A 20760-nucleotide genomic window follows, 5' to 3' on the forward strand; every position below is an offset into this window, starting at 1 on the left:
ACAGGAATAAATGACATTTTAAAATATATTTAAATAGAAAACAGTTACTTTAAAAAACAATTTTACTGTATTTTTTATCAAATAAATGCATACAAATTTTTTAGCCTAAAAGACTTCTTTCCAAAACATAAAAAACATAAAAATAAAATACCAACCCCAAACTTTTGAATGGTAGTGTAAGTGTCAGATATCTTGGTGATGGTAACATATTAATCTTTAATAATAAAAGACGACAACAAACAAAAATACATTAAGAACATGAAAAGAGTCATGTTAGTTATAGTCGTGTCTAATGCTTTCTTTTGACATAATAAAACGCACATGTGGAGCAAAAACTCAGTTACGTGTACATTGACTCAACAGGAAGCCCTGAGCTCTTAAAATACCCACCATGTGTACAGTTAAATGGAGACGCATGTGCTATGAACACAACAATATTACAATAAAAGAGGGGGGGAAGGCTCCCACTTCCTTTAAAGAGAGAAAAACAGGGCCAATACATCCTGTTGCTTAGCTCTGATTTGGCTAACACTATCACATTCCACACATTTAGCATATGTGGGCAGAGGAAACTCAGGAAGAAGACAAGGAGAATCCCAGCAGGAGGTCGGAAAAGATCCTCCGATTGAAGTTTCTGCATACTCATACTAGTACAGTGGGATCCAAAAGTCTGTGAACACTCGAGAAAATGATTCTGTTTTTCTTTTCAAATGTTTTAATTCTTTTTTATTATTACCTAGAAATAGCAAGGAAACTTAAATATTGTATAATAGGCCTAATATCAATGTTTCATTGTTCAAATTCTAAAACTCTCTAATTCCAGTTTTAAACAGGATTTTCAATCTCAGAATTTCAACAGTTTCTGAACTTCACTGTACACACGTTTGAGTGTTTAGTAAGACGTATAACGTCATAAAATTGATACCTCAGCTCCCTTGTCACATACTTTTTGTGAGTGTTAGCATCTAGCTAGGGGGTTAGTGAGGGTAGGGTAGCAGTCATTGCTGGGTGCACGGCTGTGCTTTAAGATAATTGGATTAATGGGAATCAATTGATACGCATCGACTGGTGTCCACACATCTATCAACGCCTGTCCTCAGGAACTCACGCAATACATCAACAATGCACACTGAACACAGGTCCGCTTCTGACCAGAAGAGATTAGGGTCACATCGATCAGAAAAGATACTTCCATAAATCTATAACAACTGACTAAAGCTTGTGTGTGTATCACTAAAGCAAACAGTAACCAGTCAATGTATCCAGGTTGTCAGTACGAAATAATGTAGCGGACTACTCTAGTAATGAGAGAAGGTTAATGGGTTTGACAAAATACAGATTTTAGGGTCCCTTTTAATTGATTACAATTTAGAATTTAATATTTTATTACAAAAATAAACCGTACATATTGTATCTTTAAATTAATCCACGTGACTCCAGTGATTTGAACTCAATTTTATGAAGCAGCGTGAGTGATTTGATTGCGCAAAAACACATAATTTACCATTTAATTTACAAAATATTATTCTCCAACGCACATTCACGCAACAATGTCTGCTCTCATGTCAACACGACACGCATGCAATGTGGAGCCCTCGTGAACGCGAGTAGGAGATTAATATTTTGTAAATAAAGTGCACAAAAAAACCCAACGTAAAGCACTAGCACCGCTTCATAAAACTGAGGTTAAACAACTGGAGTCACATGGATTACTTTAATAATGTATTTTCTAACATTCTGGAGCTTGAAACTTGTAATTGTGTAGGCTGTCAATAGAGAGACAGAAAGCTCTGAGATTTCATTAAAAAGATCTTCATGTGTTGGCACATGCATAAGCTTAGCATCCGGCGTGTGAATTTGATTCATCAGCGCGTCCGCACAGGTAAATGACAACCGGTCTGTGCCGAACTCAAACAGCCAGAGAAAAACAAACTCAGGAGATAAGATATTCCCACGCCTTCCATTCACCCTGATACAGAGCAAACAGGGCTTCACATATCCGAACTGGTAAAAAAAAAAAAAACCTGTTAGGCTGCCACATAGTGATTAAGCTAACTTCCTTTTTTGCAGAGGTGCAAATATACCAGTCAAACAAAACTGTAACACACAGCGGCAGCAGGAATTAACAGCAGGTGGCGAAAACCAATCAATGTCGCCACGGTCCAGGAAATAATAGGATTAATCCCACACCAATATGTGGACTCAGTTCACATCACCACTGAACCATAAAACAAAAGTGCTTACCATTTGTCACAAACGTGAAGAGGGTTTCAGACAATGAGCCACTGAAAGACATGGAAAAACACAGATATCAGTGAGCACTGAGCGTTTCAGACACAAAAGATCATTATTACAGAGATTAATTAAGGCCCTGTCATGTGAAAGTAACGCCTACAGAGGCCAAGAGGGAGATTCCCATTGTCAACCATGTTGTGTTGCCAATTTCAGAGGATCTTCCTCACTGGATCCGTCATCTCCCCCTCTGACAGGAGAACTGGGGTACAGCTGGGCCGGTGAAAAGAGCAGTGTGGTGGTAATTATAGGGGAACAAGCTGGGAAATTGCATCTCTGTCAGCCATTACTTAAAAACCTGTCATTTTCACAGGCTTCCTAGATGTGATTACTTTTTTATTACTTTTATTGCAGTTCAGCAAACCGTTTCAGAGTTCAGGGTACAAAGCGGTTTACGACAGCGTGAACGAACTGAAATGGGATATATAGCGGATGCTGTGCCAACAACAAGTCTGAAGCCAGGAAATACAAGCAATAAACTGCTGGCGACAGAAATATAATCTAATAAAATCAACGACAAAATGAATCAAGTGCTGATCAGAGTCCGCAGATTGAAATAACTGTTTAAAAAGCGCACGCAATAAAACATACCAAAGCCTGAGATCAAAACCCTAGCAATGTCATTACAGGAACTGATATTGATGGTTGTTATTCAGTTACGTAAAGGCAGACCCTGAAAACTGTTACATCATTAACATAATCGTCTTAGAGTGCAAATTATAGATTTAGTTTGACTAATCAATTGGTTTAAGAAATTAATGGCTGGATACGGCCTGGATCCGGCAGACTGTGGTAAACCTTGGGATAAACAGAGAGACTAATATTAGCGTAGATGCCATTCTTCTTATGATGTAACGAGTACATCAGGATTTATGGGAATGTTCCTGGTTCCGGCTGACCTAATCTGTGCAGCCTAACATTGAATTATAGAAGTTTATAATGTGTTATGTGTATGCTAGGTCAAAGAGAGGTGTTTTTAGTCTAGATTTGAACTGACAGAGTGTGTCTGCTTCCCGGACAATGTTAGGAAGACTGTTCCAGAGTTTTGGTGCTAAATAGGAGAAGGATCTACCGCCAGCAGTCGATTTTGATATTCTAGGTATTATCAACAGGCCGGCATTTTGAGATTGCAATAGACGTGAAGGACTACAATGCGTTAAATCTTTACAGATGGTGCAGAAATTAAAAGCTTGTATTATAATTTCTGCGTCCATTGCAAATCGTACTGTTTTTACTTCCATTTTGGCCTAAGTTTTCCCAGATCAGTACGTCTACCTTGGGATGTTTCACCAAGTGTTTAAGTGTAAATGCAGATTTCGGATATGAGTCACTTTTGAAAGATGATGCAAGTTAGTCATCAAAAAAATCGAATATAGTGAACAAATCGGAATCAGGCATCAAGACCTGCAGTGTAAAAGCGGCCTTAATTTTTAGGAAGCCATGGCCTAGCACAAGCACAGGACAAATTAAACCATACTGGTCATTTGGCTGACACCAGTTTGCATCTAACCTGCATCATTTCCTGATCCCCCTTTTCTTCCTCTCCTGCTCATCATTTCCTGTTTTTAGCATGTACTTTTCCTATTTATAAAAGTGCCTAACCAATCAAAAAAAAAAAAAAAAAAAAAAAAAAAAAAACGTCATAGGAAGTATCGCTGGCTCTAGAGAGCTGCCCGTTGTCCTCTTAATAAATCACTCCTCAATGGACACTTCAAACCCTCCTCAGAGACTATAACGAGAGGCAATCTCGATTTCTTTCTCAACCTGCCCCCAATTCCCTGGTGACAAATCTGTGAAAGACCAGCCGTCCAGACAGTGTCCCTGACATTAGGTAATACCTAAACCGTCCATCACGCTAAAGGAGGCAGGAATCGCCACTTAATAATAACTGCAGCACGGCTAGAGAACAAACCAAGGTCACATTCAGCCACAGCCGTTATAGTTGAAGCACCAGAATAAGACATGTTATGACTTGTCAGGGGAATTTGTAAGACAGACTATTTCAATTTTTCTAACTGTAATCTAACCGTTTTCCCTGGCAAACAAACATGTTGACAGAAATGCACTTAAGATGGATGATCTATGAGGCAAGAGTTGCGTTTTGCCCCATAGACTTCCAATGTAAATGCACAATTGTCAACTTTTTTTCTTTTCATGTACAAGGAAAGCCCACATGGTGGTCAAACCCACCTAAAAATATAAAGGCAATCATGATAAAATCTGAGGCTTCAAGCTTCTGTCATAAAGAGACAACAGAAACCACTGCAGTAACTCACTCTTTTGACTGGATGCCGTTGGCTCTGACCGCAGGGTAGTGACTGAGCCCTTGGTGATTCTCCACTGTGATTGGTCCTCCAAACTGGTCCATGATGACCCCAGCATGCACTGCTGCTTTACACAAAACTGATGTCTGAAATGGAAAGTACAGAGAGCACTCAGACACAATAATGAAGGGATAGACCGAGACTGGCCTGCAAGACTTAACACACTGTAAAAAGTTATTGTTGGTATAACGTAAAAAAGTAAGTTACCTGGTTGCCTTAAAACTTTGAGTTAGTTGAAATTAAAAATTTGAGTTAAGCCAAACTCCTTCATTGTATTAATTAACATACACTCAAAATATTATGTTATCTGAACCACATTAATGATCTAAGTTGATCTGACAAAAGATAAAAAGTTGTGATAACAAATCATGAATTTTTTTTACAGTGCATGCATGTTTTCTATTATAATATAATTTAAAATATAATTTATTTCTGTGATCAAAGCTCTGGCATTGCTCCAGTCTTCAGTGTCACATGATCCTTCAAAAATCATTCTGAATGATTCAGAAATCATCTGTGTGATATTCATTTCATTGACAAGATGAATAGTGCATTGATGTTGTGAGCAGTGTCAGCTACAGTACCATAAAACAATTCTGAACACTATTAGCACAGGCATTTCAATTCAATTTGCTCTGGTATTTCATAATTATTAAGACAGACCACCATTGAACATTAAGCATGCATGTTTTTAGTCACAACATAGATTAATTTAAGATTTCTGACTGAGGTGGGCTTTATAATTTCATTGTGAGGCAGCAATTACAGTAATTGTAGCAGCCAGTGGAAATGCTTAGCATTCCTCAGCTACTGCCGCTAATGCTAGCGCTTTGTCACAGTAAATGCCTATGCATGAATAACATTTCTAAAGTCCCTTTTATTTAACAGGCTAAGCCAGGTAACAGCCATAGAGGGATAAAGGATCTTTCAACACTGTAAAACTGTAATATTAAGCTTTGAGCCTGACAGGGTCAAACATTTTGGAATGTGTATATCTGGAATTTTTCACTTGCTTATCTGCAGTATGACAAAAAACATCCCGTGTTCAAATTAAGAACAAAATTAAGCAGATTCTTGAGACGTTTATGGTCAATCTGACAAGATGTTTTTCAGAAACGATCATTGATTGTCATTCAAAATAACGATCAATTCATCAAATCATTTTTAATAATAATAACACAAACAACATCTATCATTTCATCCGGAGATGAAGATAAAATGAATTACAAAAATACTACCGGAAAAAAAAGGCCACTTAAAAAAGCTTGAGTAAAATGACAGACTATGGCATGAAGACAGAGAAGAGCGTACAGTCTCTAAGGTGGTTAGATGCTCTACACTGAGCCCATTAGCCACTTGCAAATCATTACTGTGATGAGGTTACAAAAGACGTATTGCGAGTTATCAGCAGAAACAGCTGCTCTGCATTCAGACTGAGATGCTTCATTAACCTGAACATGCCTCCTCCAGTCAGGGCCATAAATACAGCCCTATCTAACTGCTGCAGTCTCTACCTTTGATTTATGACAACATAAAAGTTGTGCTGTCCCATGCAAAACTCACTACCGCAATGCAACACACTCATTTGATGAGTTGCTATGTGATTGGCTAGTAAGAAACCACACAGAACACCCAAGCAAAGTTTAAAAAAAAGCCCCACCACAAGTCTCTATGGGTGCATCTCAGTCAGCTCCCTAGCTTCCTAGGTAGTGAACCAGTATCTCGTGCACACTAATTGTAAGGACAGTAAGGACCTTGACTCACTACACATTGAGAGTTGGTTCATGTAGAGTTGGCACACGTGATTTTTGTTTCAAGCTTCAGAACTTCCATTAAGGGAACATAGTGAGCATCGATGCTCCCTGGATTTCATGGTGCATTGTGCGAGACTTATTAGGGAGTGAACATTTCAGTGCACTGAAAGGATTTTACGATTGACACAGCCCTTAAAATGGCCGACTCCCTGATCAGAGCTGATTAAGACACACCCTTAGATATTCAATTGCACCTTCAAAATAAGCCTAAACAATCATTTTAGATATTTTAACACTGGTGAGTGAGTGAGCAAGTGAGTGTACATGTATATAAATACAAATAATCAAAGCTAAAGCTGCCTTTACACTATTTCCGACATTCACATGCGATAATTGCTTTTTTTTAACCTAGTGGCAGTCGCATGTCATGAAGATGTCTTTACTCTTATGATGAATAATGAACGTATCCACACAAGACAAATGAACGCCAATATGTCTAAAAGACATGGTTGATTTTCTAGGGCTAAATCAATGTAAAATTTGTTATATACAAAGTTATCCAGAACCGCACATTTTACAGAAATAGTGTTTAAAAGAAGGTTTTAGGGGAAAAATACTGGTAATTCTCAATCAGTGCTTAGTTTTGGTTAGACTAAGTTATATCCAGTCTGGTAGTTGCATATAGTCTAGTAGTCTTGCGTAGCAAGAGCCTCAGCTGATGGCAGAAGGTCTGGACTCCATCGCATCTTTCATTGGCCAAGGACCACCCAGAGGCCATCTGACTGACATGTAAAGCAACCAATCACAGTTCGTTTTGTTCCACGTCATGTTTATGGGCGTGACAATGTAAAGTTGATGACCCTATAATAACCCTATAATGACAGCTGGCTTGCTTCTTCCATTTGGGGGTTCGGAGTCACGGCATCTTTGTTTCCAGATGGACTGTTAAAGAACACGACACAAATGTCTCCCGGACATCCTGTAGTATTCAACCAATCAGATGACGACTTGGAAAATCCTGAAGTGTTTCCAGTTAAGTGTGCCATATGCATCAGCCAACGGTCCGTGGACATGGCGGTCTGAGACGTTCTAGCCACTAATGTTCAAGTCAAATATTTAAACATCTGGAGCTCAAATTGGACCCGGAAAATCTTCATAGTCATACGCAACCTACACACAGCTCTCAAAATGAATGAGTTCTGCCATCAGCAGAGATAGCGGAAAAGCGGCTCAAGTATGCAATGCGCAATAGTAGTGATGCTGGCGTTAGCAACTGAGCAAGCGCACATTTTATTCGTTGATTTGGTTATTTGCATGCTTATTTGTTTATTAACTGACTCTACGGTGCTGTCATTCATATGTAGCTTCTTTATGCAAATACAAAGTCCTCATTCTTAACCGTCCTTTGAAAGACCTTTGTAAACTGGCTAATTCATTGAGAGAACATGAGCTTGAGTCAAATCTCCTGCGGACGAGCCACAGCATGAAGCCACGAAGCCTTCCAGTTTTTACACAACAATCAATGAAACTTCCTGCTGACAACAAAACCATTCAAAAGTTTGGGCTCGTAACTTTTATGTAATGTTTTTGAAAGAAGTCTCAGCAAGACTGAAATTGTTTAATAAAAATGGAATAACAGTAAAACAGTAATATTGTGAAATATTATATTAAAATGTAAACTGTTTACTATCTTAAACTACAATTTCTTTACTAACAGGAAGAGAGTTTTCACTTATTTGCATGTAGAGGCACTATCTGTGTTCATTCAGATGATTCATTCAGTCTTACAAAGTATTGACGAACCTAGAACTGAGATTAAGGTGGCAAAATAATGAATAAATGTGACTGCTGAATGGCTTTAGTGGGCAGATCCACACCCTCACTGTGGTGGCATTATCTGCCTGTAATCCCAGAGTCCACTGCTCCACCCGATCTACACAAAAGCCAATGTGAAGTAATCAATCGCTCAGGCTCTTTCTAAAGCCCTTCACACTCGCATATCAAAGCAGATGGCAGCAGGGTGGAAATGCGTGCCCTTGTCTTTCATTGTCGGTTAAGACCCTGTTGTGTGAGTATTGAGCCTGCAGCCGTGTGTCTGTTGTCTTTCTTGAAAATCTGTGATCCGTGATAGGGGTTAGGACAACTTAAAGCAGAGAGCGTTCCTCCTACCACCACTTTAGTCAGTGGAAATGTATCATTAGTAAAATACAATACAGAGAGATAGTCACGCTCTGATACTCTGGACTTTTCCCACAACCACAATGTGCATTGTGGTTTCTTTTGTGTTTTACATCTTTTAGTCTATTCCTGTTCTATTTACTCACTGCTGTTCAAAATTTTGGGATCGGTAAGATTTTTGATGTTTTTAAAGAAGTCTCTTATGCTCATCAAGGATGCATTTATTTGATTAAAAAATACAAACAGTAATATTGTTAAATATTATGACAATTTAAAATAATCATTTTTATTTGAATATATTTAAAATATAATTTATTTCTGTGGTGCAAAGCTGAATTTTCAGTATCATTACTTGTCTTCAGTTTCACATGATCCTTCAGAAATCATTCTAATATGCTGATTTGATGCTCAAAAAAACATTCATTACTATTATCAATGTTGAAAACAGTTGTGGACAAAAAAAAAGTAGGATTCTTTTATGACTAGAAAGTTCGATTTCATTTATTTTAAATAGAATATTTTGTAACATTATTAATGTCTTTACTGTCACTTTTGATCAATTTAATGCTGAAAATTCAGCTTTTCATCACATGAATAAATTACATTTGAAAATATAAAACGGTTATTTTAAATTGTGATAATATTTCACAATATTAGTTATTTTGTGTATTTTTAATCAAATAAATGCAGCTTAGGTGAGCATAAGAGACGTCTTTAAAAAAAAAAAAAAAAATCTTACAGATCCCAAACTTTTAAAATGGCAGTGTATATCATAAATACAGTAAAAACAGTAATATTGTGAAATATTACATTTTAAAATAATATTTTCATTTTAATATACTTTAAAATGTAATTTATTCCTGTGATGCAAAGCTGACTTTTTAGCATCATTACTCCAGTCTTCAGTGTCACATGATCCCTCAGAAATCATTTAAATAAGCTTATTTGCTGCTCAATGTTAAAAATAGTTGCTTAATATTTTTATGGAAACCGTGATGCATTTTTTCAGGATTCTTTGATGAATAAAAGTTCAAAAGAACCGCATTTACTTGATATATACTATTTAACGAAACAAGTCTTTACCGTCACTTTTGATTAATTGAATGTGTCCTTGCTGAATAAAAGTATGAATTTCGTTCAAAAAACCTTTATTATTGTTTTAAGTAGTAAACCTTTTAATTACTACAAACTATAAGTATATATCAAAAATGTATTTCTCAGATCATAACTACATTGTTGATATTTTTTCCTTATTTTTACATGATTGTTGGGGTCCAGAACTCTGAGACCACCTGTAAATGAACAAAATTAAGTATTTTGCAGATTTGTGACATTGACAAGTCAAATTTTCTTATATGAAGCACAAAATGCACTTTGGAACATTCTCAAACCACCTAGTCATATTAAAAAAAAAAAGCAAAAAAAAGCAAAATAAAAGCATTTTCACTTGTGGTCTCAGACTTTTGTACCTGACAGTATTTTTGCTACTGCAACACAACAGTTTCCCTTCTCACAATGATCCGCAAGGTTTGTTCAACTCTACTTTTGGTTTTTAAGAGGTTAAGCTCCGCACATGCAACAAACATTCGATTTAAATGAAAATGCCTTTTTTTTTTTTTAAATCACCCTCACAAATTCAACGCAACCAGAACTTGCAGTGACACATAGAGCTCGACCAGCTTAGCTTTCACAAACAGGAAGAGATTTTACCACAATGCAAATCCTTCAGAAAAGCCCTTAACATCTTGAGTTATAGCTCAAAGCCCAAGCACATGATTCAGCCGTTGCTGTTCGGCCAATCCCTCAAGTAGCCCAAAGCTCTGACCCCGATTCGCTGGAGAGGTATGAACAATTACATAAACGCCTTTCATTCAGAGTTCACTGCCCACTAAGTGACCAGGGAGAACAATGGAGCCAGCACAAATGATCTGTCACTGCGTATCCTTGGGGTATCCACACATTCATACACACAAGTCCTGTCACAACAAATGCCTGACAGACAATGGGACGAGCCATTAGTGCATTCCACCCCCGACTGCCGGCCCGCTTAACATTCCCTGTGAAGGCCCTAGAGGCCTGAGCACCTGTGGGAAAATCTGCTTAGAGCAGCCGCTTTTCTTGGCTGAGTTGTTGCATCTGAAACCTGTTTGGGAAGCACCCCGCTGAGCATCTGCTTGGATGCTTGGAGGCCTTGTAAATAACCCCTCAGCTTGGCTTAATGCTATTCTGCGGATGCGAATGAGCTGCAGCACGCCACCCACACCTGAGGAAAACAATGAGACGCTACTCACATGTCTGTAGCCCAGGAAAATGTCCCCAGACACATCTCCCGTCACCGCTGCACATCCGGCCGGACAGTACATCCTACACAGGGCGAGAACAAAGACAAATATCTGCTTACAGCATGTCAGTTAATTATAGCTGACGGCTATAGATAAAGCAATGGATAGTGTGTTGATAATAGCTGAGTGAGGAACTAAAATTATAAGCACTAATGCGATGAGATACAGTCTGGAAAATTGTGACTACTGCCCAGGGTTCATTTTGTAATGTCTTGTGGCTTGGATATATTTCAAAGGAATAGTTTCAGATATGTCTGGGCAATATATACAAAATATTCACTATATATATATATATTCACAATGCTATTCTGACTATTTAAAAGCCATTTTTATTTGTATTTACCAAAAGAGTGTGTCATTTTATATATATAGTCAAAAGTTAAAAAAAAAAATAGAGCTATATCGAGCAACTTGTGTAAGTTTAACTTTTTAAGGCGTCTATATCCCAACACACACTCACTCTCACCTGTACTTTGATGCTGGGAAATGACTGCCTCTGTCCAAGCAAGTCAGCAGCTCTGAAGAGGAAAGCAGAGGAGGACACACAATGAGGGTAAAAATGGAGCATATGATAAGTCTCCACAAAGGAAACAGGCCCTCCGACTCAACAAAAACAAGAACAACAGGACATAAGCATCACAACAGGATGACAGACCTACTTCCTGCACCTCCATGTCTGGGATGGAAACATATACATAGATATAAACCTCACTCATGCTCACATGACAAAGTCACAGACTATGACCCCAGACTGTCAAGCACATTTTATATACCAAGGCTGAATTTATATTTATATTTATATGTGTGCGTGTGTCTGTGTTAAATTTAGGCCTCACCAAGTGCCAAATTAGAGTCAAAATTGGTGTTGGCGTGTAGGGGTGGGAGAAAAAAAAAAAAAAAACGATCCATTTATGTACCGCGATTCTCTCTCCAACGATTCTGAGCTTAGTTTTTAAGCAGATGCGCGATGACGCTGAGTGTGCTTTAGAAACACCCGTATTCTGCTTGCTGCTTGCATACACATACACCACTCAAACCTTCCATAAAATAATTTTTCATAAAGTTAGGAAAGGTTGAAGCGAATTACAAGGTCATCTGTGGGCTTCATTGCAGGATATGCGCTGTAACAGAACTTTCATTTTTGGATCAACTTTTAATATCGCTTTTTTAATATTGTTCAAACTTGTCTTTTAAAGAAACATCCGTAAAGGATCTGCAAGCATCCAGAGGAGGGAAGGGGGCAAGCCACGGCATGGGTCCACTGCGGTTAACATGGGGGTCGGCCAAGAGACAAGAAGAATATTGGATTCCTGAGAGCTGACGCTAAACGTACAAAGTTGTGTTAAGAAGACACACGTTTCCTTTTAAATTAAAGATACCTTTGTGGTTTTCTGTGGAGTATGACAGCAGGAATCCTCTTCCAGAGATGTGCTGGCTGCTGCGAAAGCGGACAGTCAGTTCGCTGGAGTCTGTGGGAATCTGCGTAGGTTTGGGCATCGGACCCCCGCAGTACTCCCAGTACACTAGGTGAAATGGAAGGAAATGTATTATTAATTAATAAAAGATTAGGAATTAGAATCATACTGAGGTATTAGCAGTGAGGTACAAATCAGACCAAAATTAACACCAGTCAACTTGTAAAAAATATTGTAAAAAACAGCCAGTTGGCCGATAACTTATTTATAAATTTCATCTAAAATAAATGTATATAAATAAATAAATATATACTTGCACAAATGTAACCGTCAAATGTCAAAGTAAATAAAAAAAGTTGTTTAAAGCAAACTTTTTTAGCAAAAAGGTGAAAATAAATAACAGTCAGGCACGGTTCTGAAGCTAACTCTGAATGTCTTCTCAATCAACAGTCTCTAGTCTTCATAAAGGAAAGGTGTAGATGAAACCAAGAATGCAGAAATGGTGTTTTTTTGGGAAAATTACGACACGTCCAACACAGATGAGTTTCTGATAAGCTCTGATGAAAATCAAAACACTTTAATCTATAAAACATTATGACCGAACGCACCAAAGGGTCAACAACACACTAAGAAGTGTGAATGACACAAGTGTCAAACTCTCCACCAACACAAAGCATGTCTCTCAACTGCTGTTTAAGAATCGCTCTGAGAGAAATTCCAGTCGTTCCACTGCAGGACGCTTTGATCAGTGAATGTGGCTGAGGCTCGACTCTGACACCATGACAGCGTTTGTGGTTTAAAGGGTTGGCAGGGGAGGAACCAGACATAGTGTGGGAAGATTCATGTCCTCCAGGCTCTTCTTCTGATGCTGTTAATTCTCTAAAACTGTTAATTAACTCAATGGTTCTGGCTTCAATAAAAACTCCCACTGCTCTGGTTTATCAGAACAACATTTCAATGTAGATAGGAAAATAATATCTCCAAAATTTATAATCTATGGGTGCACAAAAAGAAAGGCAATAAATCTTTTCTGGGCAGGATGACCAAAAGAGACCTCAGGTCCAGGGCTGAAAGATGATAGGCTAATAAAACAGAACAGCCCGTTCACTTTGAGTGAAGCGCTACAATATCCTTTTCCCTCCCCATCCATAATTGACAAAACAGTAGGTGGGTCATTTCATTCACATAGTGGTACAGATGTAACCTGGGGTTATATATGGATTTTGGAGAGAACAGTTAGAGCATCACTGTTCTCTCCAAAATCCATATATAACCCCAGGTTACATCTGTACCACCGTGTAAATTAAATTACCCACCTACAGACGAATTTCTCACTTCTACCAGGGTCTGCCTTTTTAAAGCATTTTTAAACTTTAAAGGAATTCAGAATGTTGGAATGGATCAAACAAAAACAAATAAACAAAAAAAGACTGGCAAATACAGGAAATGGAATTTATTAAAAAACTGCCAATCATTTTTTTTTATTTTTTATCAAAGGTACCAAAATTCCATTCTGGAAGATTTTTGCACAATTTAACCCTTGGGTATAACCAATGATCAAATTTTAGCAACCGTTTAGACATTTTACCTAATCTAATTCAGGAAAATATTTCATAAATGACTGACATTAATTGTCTTGTTACCTTATTAATTGAAATGCATTTGTACTAGAAAAACTTGCAAAGCTATACATTTCTTTCTGAATAGGAATAGTGCACAAGTACAGAATCTGTGCACATTTCCTGTTCAAAAAGTAATGAATCAGAGTTCATCTGCAATTACACTTATGGCAATAAATTGCAAAAACAGCAAGCTCATTCGAAAAGAAAGATATTAGAAATGGGAGATAACAAGTGACAATATCCTTAAGGAAACAGGCAGAATTGCCAACATTTCACCACAATCTCTAAAACATCCTCTGACACACTGGCCTCTGTGGTTTCCTCTTGCTTTACAGTAAATTTATCAATGTGTGACTGGTGCCGACTCATGGTAATGCTCTGATTTAAAGTGCTTTACTCATGTTTACTCACAGTAATGTGATCTGGAGGAGTTTAAACTGACTCAAAAGCATGTGCTCAACTATATCACAATATGATTGCACAAAATGTTACAACTAGACTTAAATTAGATTTCTAAATGTTTCCTACAGGATTCTGTTTCTGCTCAACACAGCAATATTGTCTCAACCAACGGGTCAGATTGGGGTAGGACTAGATCCGTTTATCCAACCAATAGAGGTTTGGGAAACCTGTTTGAAAATAATCATTATGTTTGGTGCCAAACTTCACCTTTAAATTCAAATACAGCTGTCAAAAAGCACTTAGACAACAGAAACTACTTAATCCATCGTACTTTCCATTAATCAATCCAGGAAACCCTGATGCAGGGAAATCACAAGATAATGGCATTATGTAAGCAGCATGTTCATCGCATAAATGATTGAAACAGCTTACCATTTTCCGCCCCATATGATCCTTTTAGAACCTTTAAATAGTCTGACTCGCAGTCCCTCTTCTCCATGTTCAGGTCTCCAAACTTGAGGATGATCGTGTGGCCGATGGGTACACGGATCCGCCATTCACACCAGGAGTTGTTGGGGTAAGTTCCTGGATAGTTCTTGGAGGACAGGACACCACTCTCTTGGCCCAGGACATGATGACCACAGCCATCATCTGTAAAAAGTAATATGAGATTTTGTTGTAATGAAGCATGGTGAATTCAGACCCAGGAAGAACAAGACTAACATTTTAATGTTTAGTACTTTTAAGTCTCTTATGTTCACTATTTTTGCAATTCAGTTTGGTACCAATAATCCAAAAAAAAAAAAAAAAAAAAAAAAAAAAAAAAATCACCTTATAGGTTTTTAAAGCTTATTCCCAAATTTTAAAAGACAATATTATATTGATACAAGCCTCAGATCTGTTCTCTCTTGAAGATCAAACAGCAATCCAGCCTGTTACGTAATGGCAAGTAAGACTCCAAGTGCACATAAATGTCTGATTCTGTTGCAACAAAAGACTGCATGAACTCAACAAGCCAGTGCATGTCAACCTAACATAAACCAAGTTTAATTAAGGTTTAATTAACTCATTGTTTCAACATGCACATACCCTTAAGACAAGTCAAAGCACCAGAAGGAACCTCTACTACAATAAGTTTTGTAATTAGAAGAAAAAGACGATACAGCACATTTAGAAAGGAAATACGATTTCTAAATACGAGTAATGGAAGATTGTTTCTGCCACTTAATCAAAAAAGCCAAAGGTGATTTCGACTTTTTCATTTCACTATTCTGATTTTTTTCCCTCACAACTGAGAGTTTATATCTCACAATTCTGACTCTCACAATTACTAGTTTATATCTCACGACTGAATTTCGTAATTCTCAGTTTACATCTCGCAATTCAGACTTTTTACCTCAGAATTCTCAGTTTACATCTAGTAATTCAGACTGAGTTTATATTAAAAAAGTCTGAATTGTGAGATATAAACTAAGAATTGCAAGAAAAAGTCAGAATTGAGAGATGAAATGTCACAATACCTTTTATTTCATCCTTGAACACTTAAAGAAATAGTTAACTCAAAAATAAAGATTTGGTCATTATTTAGTTGCTCACATTTAGTTCCAAATCCAAACCCTGACTTTATTTCTTCCATGGAAAACAAAATGAGAATTGTACTTTATGCTCTTTTCCATGCAATTAGTCCTCATGGAGACTAAAGTTTTCAAACTTAAAAAAAAAATGTTCTCAGAATTCAGTTTACATTTCGCATTTCTGACTGAGTTTAATTTTTTTTTTTAAATCTGAATTGTGACATATAAACTAAGAATTGCGAGAAAAAGTCAGAATTGTGAGATAAAAAGTCACAACACCTTTTTTATTTTTTATTCCATGGCGAAGACATGTGTCCATAGATCAGTGACAAAGGTGGTGTTAGAAAATGTCAGCTGCCGGACACAAGTCTCGTGGATGATCCCAGGGTGAAGAGCTCCCACGCTGGGGGGTTAGCGCATGTATATGCGCATTTGTGCATGTATTGTCAAGACTACTGTTCGCTGATATGTTATGGCTCCGTTATGTCACTGTCTCCCATGGTAAAGGCACTCACACCTGTGATGGCACCACCAACTCCTCCTTTCCCTCCAGACAGCTGAGTCTCCAGCAGCCACTCAGGAACTTGGCGCTGATGTATGCATATAACAAACTCAGAGACCCCAGAGTTTTGTGACATTGAAGGCATTCTTAAATGACACAAGGAATGAAACAGGACTAACGCTATAAATAGCACCAGTGTTTTTCTAAGGGAACATTCGCCCACACTAACCCAAAAATGCTTTCTTTGACCTCAGCTGGTACTACGTCAGTGCTAAATACTCGCGGACACACAGTGGCCTTTGTGGTGGCGTCTGAACTCCATCCAGATGTAGGGCTGGGTCGTGCAAAAAAAAATTTTTTTTGATGGACGGAAACCTCAGGGCAGGTGTAGAGGGATGACAGCACGTTAATCATCGCCATGCAAACAAACTAAGCTACAACGACTACACATTAAAATAATATTTTGGGTTATTTATTAAGAATTTCAGTGAAGTAGATGTAAAAAATATTTATATAATATTTATTCAAAATGACCAAATGCGGTTGTAGCTCACTTTTGCATTCATTCCAATGGAGAAAAACATGGTGGAGCATCTGAAACCAGTCCTTTCAGCATGTTGAGGAACACCTGGCAATCGTCTGCCCCAGGGTGGAGCACAAACATTCACAACAGAGAGAGTTCTGCATGTACAGACAATCCGACTGTCTCCTAACATGCACCAGCTATGGGTTCACACTAGTAGGATATTCAATTTACACTCTTACACTTAAGATAAGTGTTCTAAAACGGGGTTTTGTGATGCCATAGAAGAACTATTTTACAACAGTGATGCCATAGAAGAACTATTTTTAGGTTCCCCAAATTACATTTTAGTGAACAAGTTCTTAAAATAACTACTAGTGTAAAGAACATTTTAATAATCTGATGAAACTTTTTTCCAATCTAAAGAACCTTTTGTGCAATGGAAAGATTCCATGGATGTTAAATGTTCTTCATGGAACCATTAATGCCAATAAAAGAACCATTATTTTTAAGTGTGTGCAATCAAAAACACTGTGCTTAGCAAGAACACTGCCACAAAGTAATAACTCTTGGATAAACAATTATAATACAAAAAGGACAACATTAAGGGGAGTGATACTATGCAGTACTGAACTGAAGTATTTCACCATTGACTGAAACACTTAAATTAATAGTTCCCTCAAAAATAAAGATTTGGTCATCATTTAGTCACACCTATCTTCTATAGAAAACAAAATGAGAATTGTACTTAATGCTCTTCTCCATGCAATTAGTCCTTGTGGAGACTAAAGTTTTCAAAATTCAAAAGGTAACAAAAGTGAGTGAATTACTTACAGTTTTGGGAACTAAGTCATTAAAGGGATGGTTCACACAACAATTAATGTCATCATTTACTCACCTTGATGTCTTTCCAAACCCGTAAGACTTTCGGTCACTTTCGGAACACAAATTAAGATCTTTTTGAAAAAATCTTAGAGCTTTCTGACCCTCCATTGATTGACAGTCCACCAACTACCACTTTGATGCTTCAAAAAGTTCATAAAGAGATTGTAAAACTAATCCATTTGAATTGAGTGGTTTAGTCAAAATGTTCTGAAGAGACATGATCGCTTTCACATCAGTTAAGGTAAATGCAAGCTCAAGCATGTTCACTTGACGTGCAAGAACCAATGAAGTCAAGCAAGTTCGGTTGAGCTTCGTTTGTGTGTGCTGATCAATGTTTATATGAGAATAAAAGCCTAAATTCAATCTGTTCATCAAATAAAGCGATCTGGTCTCTTCAGAAAATTTGGACTAAACTCCTCAATTCATATGGATTAGTTTTATGATCTCTTTATGAACTTTTTGAAGCATCAAACTGGTAGTTGCATAGCTGTCTATGGAAGGACAGAAAGCTTTCAGATTTAAGTAAAAAATATCTTCTTTTTTTCATATCAAAATATTCAATTGTGTTCTGAATATGAACGAAAGTCTCGGAAATTACAATGCACGAGTCATATGGATTAATTTTCAATGCACAAGTCATATGGATTCAGGAGTCTTTTTTTTTTTATTTATGTTTTCACATTCCTGACAACCTCTTGTATGCAAAAGTGCAACCATTAAAACTTCTCGATTTGTGTTACACAGAAAAAGTAATAAAAGTTCTGAGAATTACCTTTTTTTTTTGTCTTTTTTTTTTTTTGTCTGAACTGTTCCTTTAATAACCAAATGTTTCTCCACTCCAGTGTTATCGTCTCTGTAATGTGTGCACTGTATGCTGAATTAAAAAGTCCTAAAGGAATATCCCAGCAGTAAAAAGACCTCTGTAGTCTCTACAGTACTAAAATCCTAGACAAAAGATAGGCTACATGTTTTTACACAATGCAGATCAAATGCTGCTTTGACCATCCAGAGACACTTTGACTAACACACACAGTCCCGCTGTGAGAGTGATTCGAGGGAAAGTTGTCCTTATGGACAGCGCTGCATGTACAGTCAGCACATTTTGACATCAAAAATCTTATCCACCGTCCATATCTTTAAGTTTAAGGATATCAACTTTAAAAGGTACTACAGTTTCTATGAGAAACACATGCAACACGAAACTAATCATAAACACATAAATTGTAAGCATACTTTTAGCGCGTGTTGTAGGCTATATGTATTTGAATCCATTGGAATTTAATGTCTAGAATTCAGAACGAAACGCACTGCGCTCAAGAGTTAACAGGATCTGAAGCTCATGTGACAAAGTTTGAAACATTATAACTCCCCAGGAGCAACTGTACATTTACTTACGATTATATACTACAACCATAAATGCATGTTGCACGCAAACAACTCAAAATCCTCCAGCAGGAACCTCTGACGCCTCAGCAAACAGACTCTTTTGTTTCCGATCATCTGCCGTGTTTTTGTTCACTTACCCGGTTTCTCTGCGAGCACGAGCGCGCGAATTGAATATAAGAGTATCAGTCCATGCAGTGCTGTGTGTCCAGACATCTCCACTCGAAACCGCTGTGAATGAGAGGAAAACGCGAGGGCGCATTGGAGAAGCTTCACGATAGCATGTTTATCGGGGGAAACTCGTGTACGAGTGTGTCCGTGCGGATCACAAACGCCTTGAATGAACTCTTCTTCCGCGTTTCTCCCACAGGCGGCACCAAGCGGTTACTAGACCAGTCTGACGGGTCTGTCTTGTGTCCTGCTGTTAGTATGGGAGCCTACTAGCCTAGTATAGATACTGAGTATGAAAGTGATACTGGTTAGAAAGTGCATTTTTTCAACTTCGGCCAATTTTATATCTCAAGACTAGACTTTTATTAAACTATTAGATTTCAAAGGTTTTCTTTTTGTTATAACCTTTCACATTAAAATTGCCTTTATTTTTCCATGTTTATTTTTCATTTATTTATTTATTTTCTGAAGCGACTTGTAACTCAGATGTAAGGTAGCCTACAACAAGCGATTAATCTTGAGAAATGCTAGCAATGCAAAGTAATTTCTTCATTATTTTTAAGAGTTTTCAAATAATATTAAATAGTATTTTATATTAATAAAACAATTATATATGATAAAAATATTATAACATTAATATTTAATATATAATAAAATAAAAGCATAATAATAAATTGTATTTATTATTTTTTATGAAACTTATTTAAAAAAAATGCAGACCTATAATTTAATAGCTTTGCTACTTTTTAAATGCTTTTAAAATTTAGATATTGTTTTACCCTTGTGCTAGACCCAGCGTTCTAATCGTTAAATATATGACAATGATAAAATATTACATTTACAACACTGATCTAAACAAAGAGAGAAATATTACATTCAATATTTATTGTATGGAAATTATCTATATTTTTCCCCTCAATTTCTCACTCTATGTCGTCATTTCCGCCACAAACCACTAATACAGTTTTTCAAAAGTTAGTGTACTAAGAAGAGATGATATATCTTGTGGAGATATCATGTATCTTGTGGAGAAAACAAAGATAAAGCAAGGTAAATAATATCTTATTTTTATAGTACATCACCTTCCAAATCGTGCTTTAATTTGGACAAGTAATGCACATTTTGTCAAATAAGTGTGAAAATATTATTCAATTGTGTGTATTTAGGATACATAAAATGATAGCTATGACATTAGCCTTAGTAATATAAATGGCCATCCATTTGATTAAAAATCTTTAAAATGACATTTGTTAAAGAAAAAAATACCCACAGTGGCGGTTCTCTTGTGATGAGTGTATATTTCTAGACATTGTTAGAGGACAAATAAACAAATGAGACACTGTTCTAGGAAAGTTTCTAAACATTAATCCGAACAAAACTATGTTGTATGTTG

The 20760-nt window shown here is 37.0% G+C and overlaps 1 protein-coding gene across 1 annotated transcript in view; it reads right to left on the minus strand.

Annotated features, from left to right (window-relative positions):
- dcbld1 (discoidin, CUB and LCCL domain containing 1) overlaps positions 1 to 19595 on the minus strand; it is a 33041-nt gene extending 13446 nt beyond the window's left edge. The window contains exons 1-7 of the mRNA XM_084091836.1: positions 19337 to 19595; positions 14762 to 14980; positions 12270 to 12413; positions 11357 to 11408; positions 10840 to 10912; positions 4569 to 4702; positions 2245 to 2285 (exon numbers count right to left, since the gene is read on the minus strand). Coding sequence (XP_083947962.1) covers positions 2245 to 2285; positions 4569 to 4702; positions 10840 to 10912; positions 11357 to 11408; positions 12270 to 12413; positions 14762 to 14980; positions 19337 to 19412 — 739 coding nt within the window. The 5' untranslated portion in view covers positions 19413 to 19595. The remainder of the gene's footprint in view (positions 1 to 2244; positions 2286 to 4568; positions 4703 to 10839; positions 10913 to 11356; positions 11409 to 12269; positions 12414 to 14761; positions 14981 to 19336) is intronic.
- Between the last annotated feature and the right edge of the window lie 1165 nt (positions 19596 to 20760).

Source organism: Abramis brama (assembly GCF_963993115.1).
Source record: "Abramis brama genome assembly, chromosome: 18".
NCBI lineage: Eukaryota > Metazoa > Chordata > Actinopteri > Cypriniformes > Leuciscidae > Abramis > Abramis brama.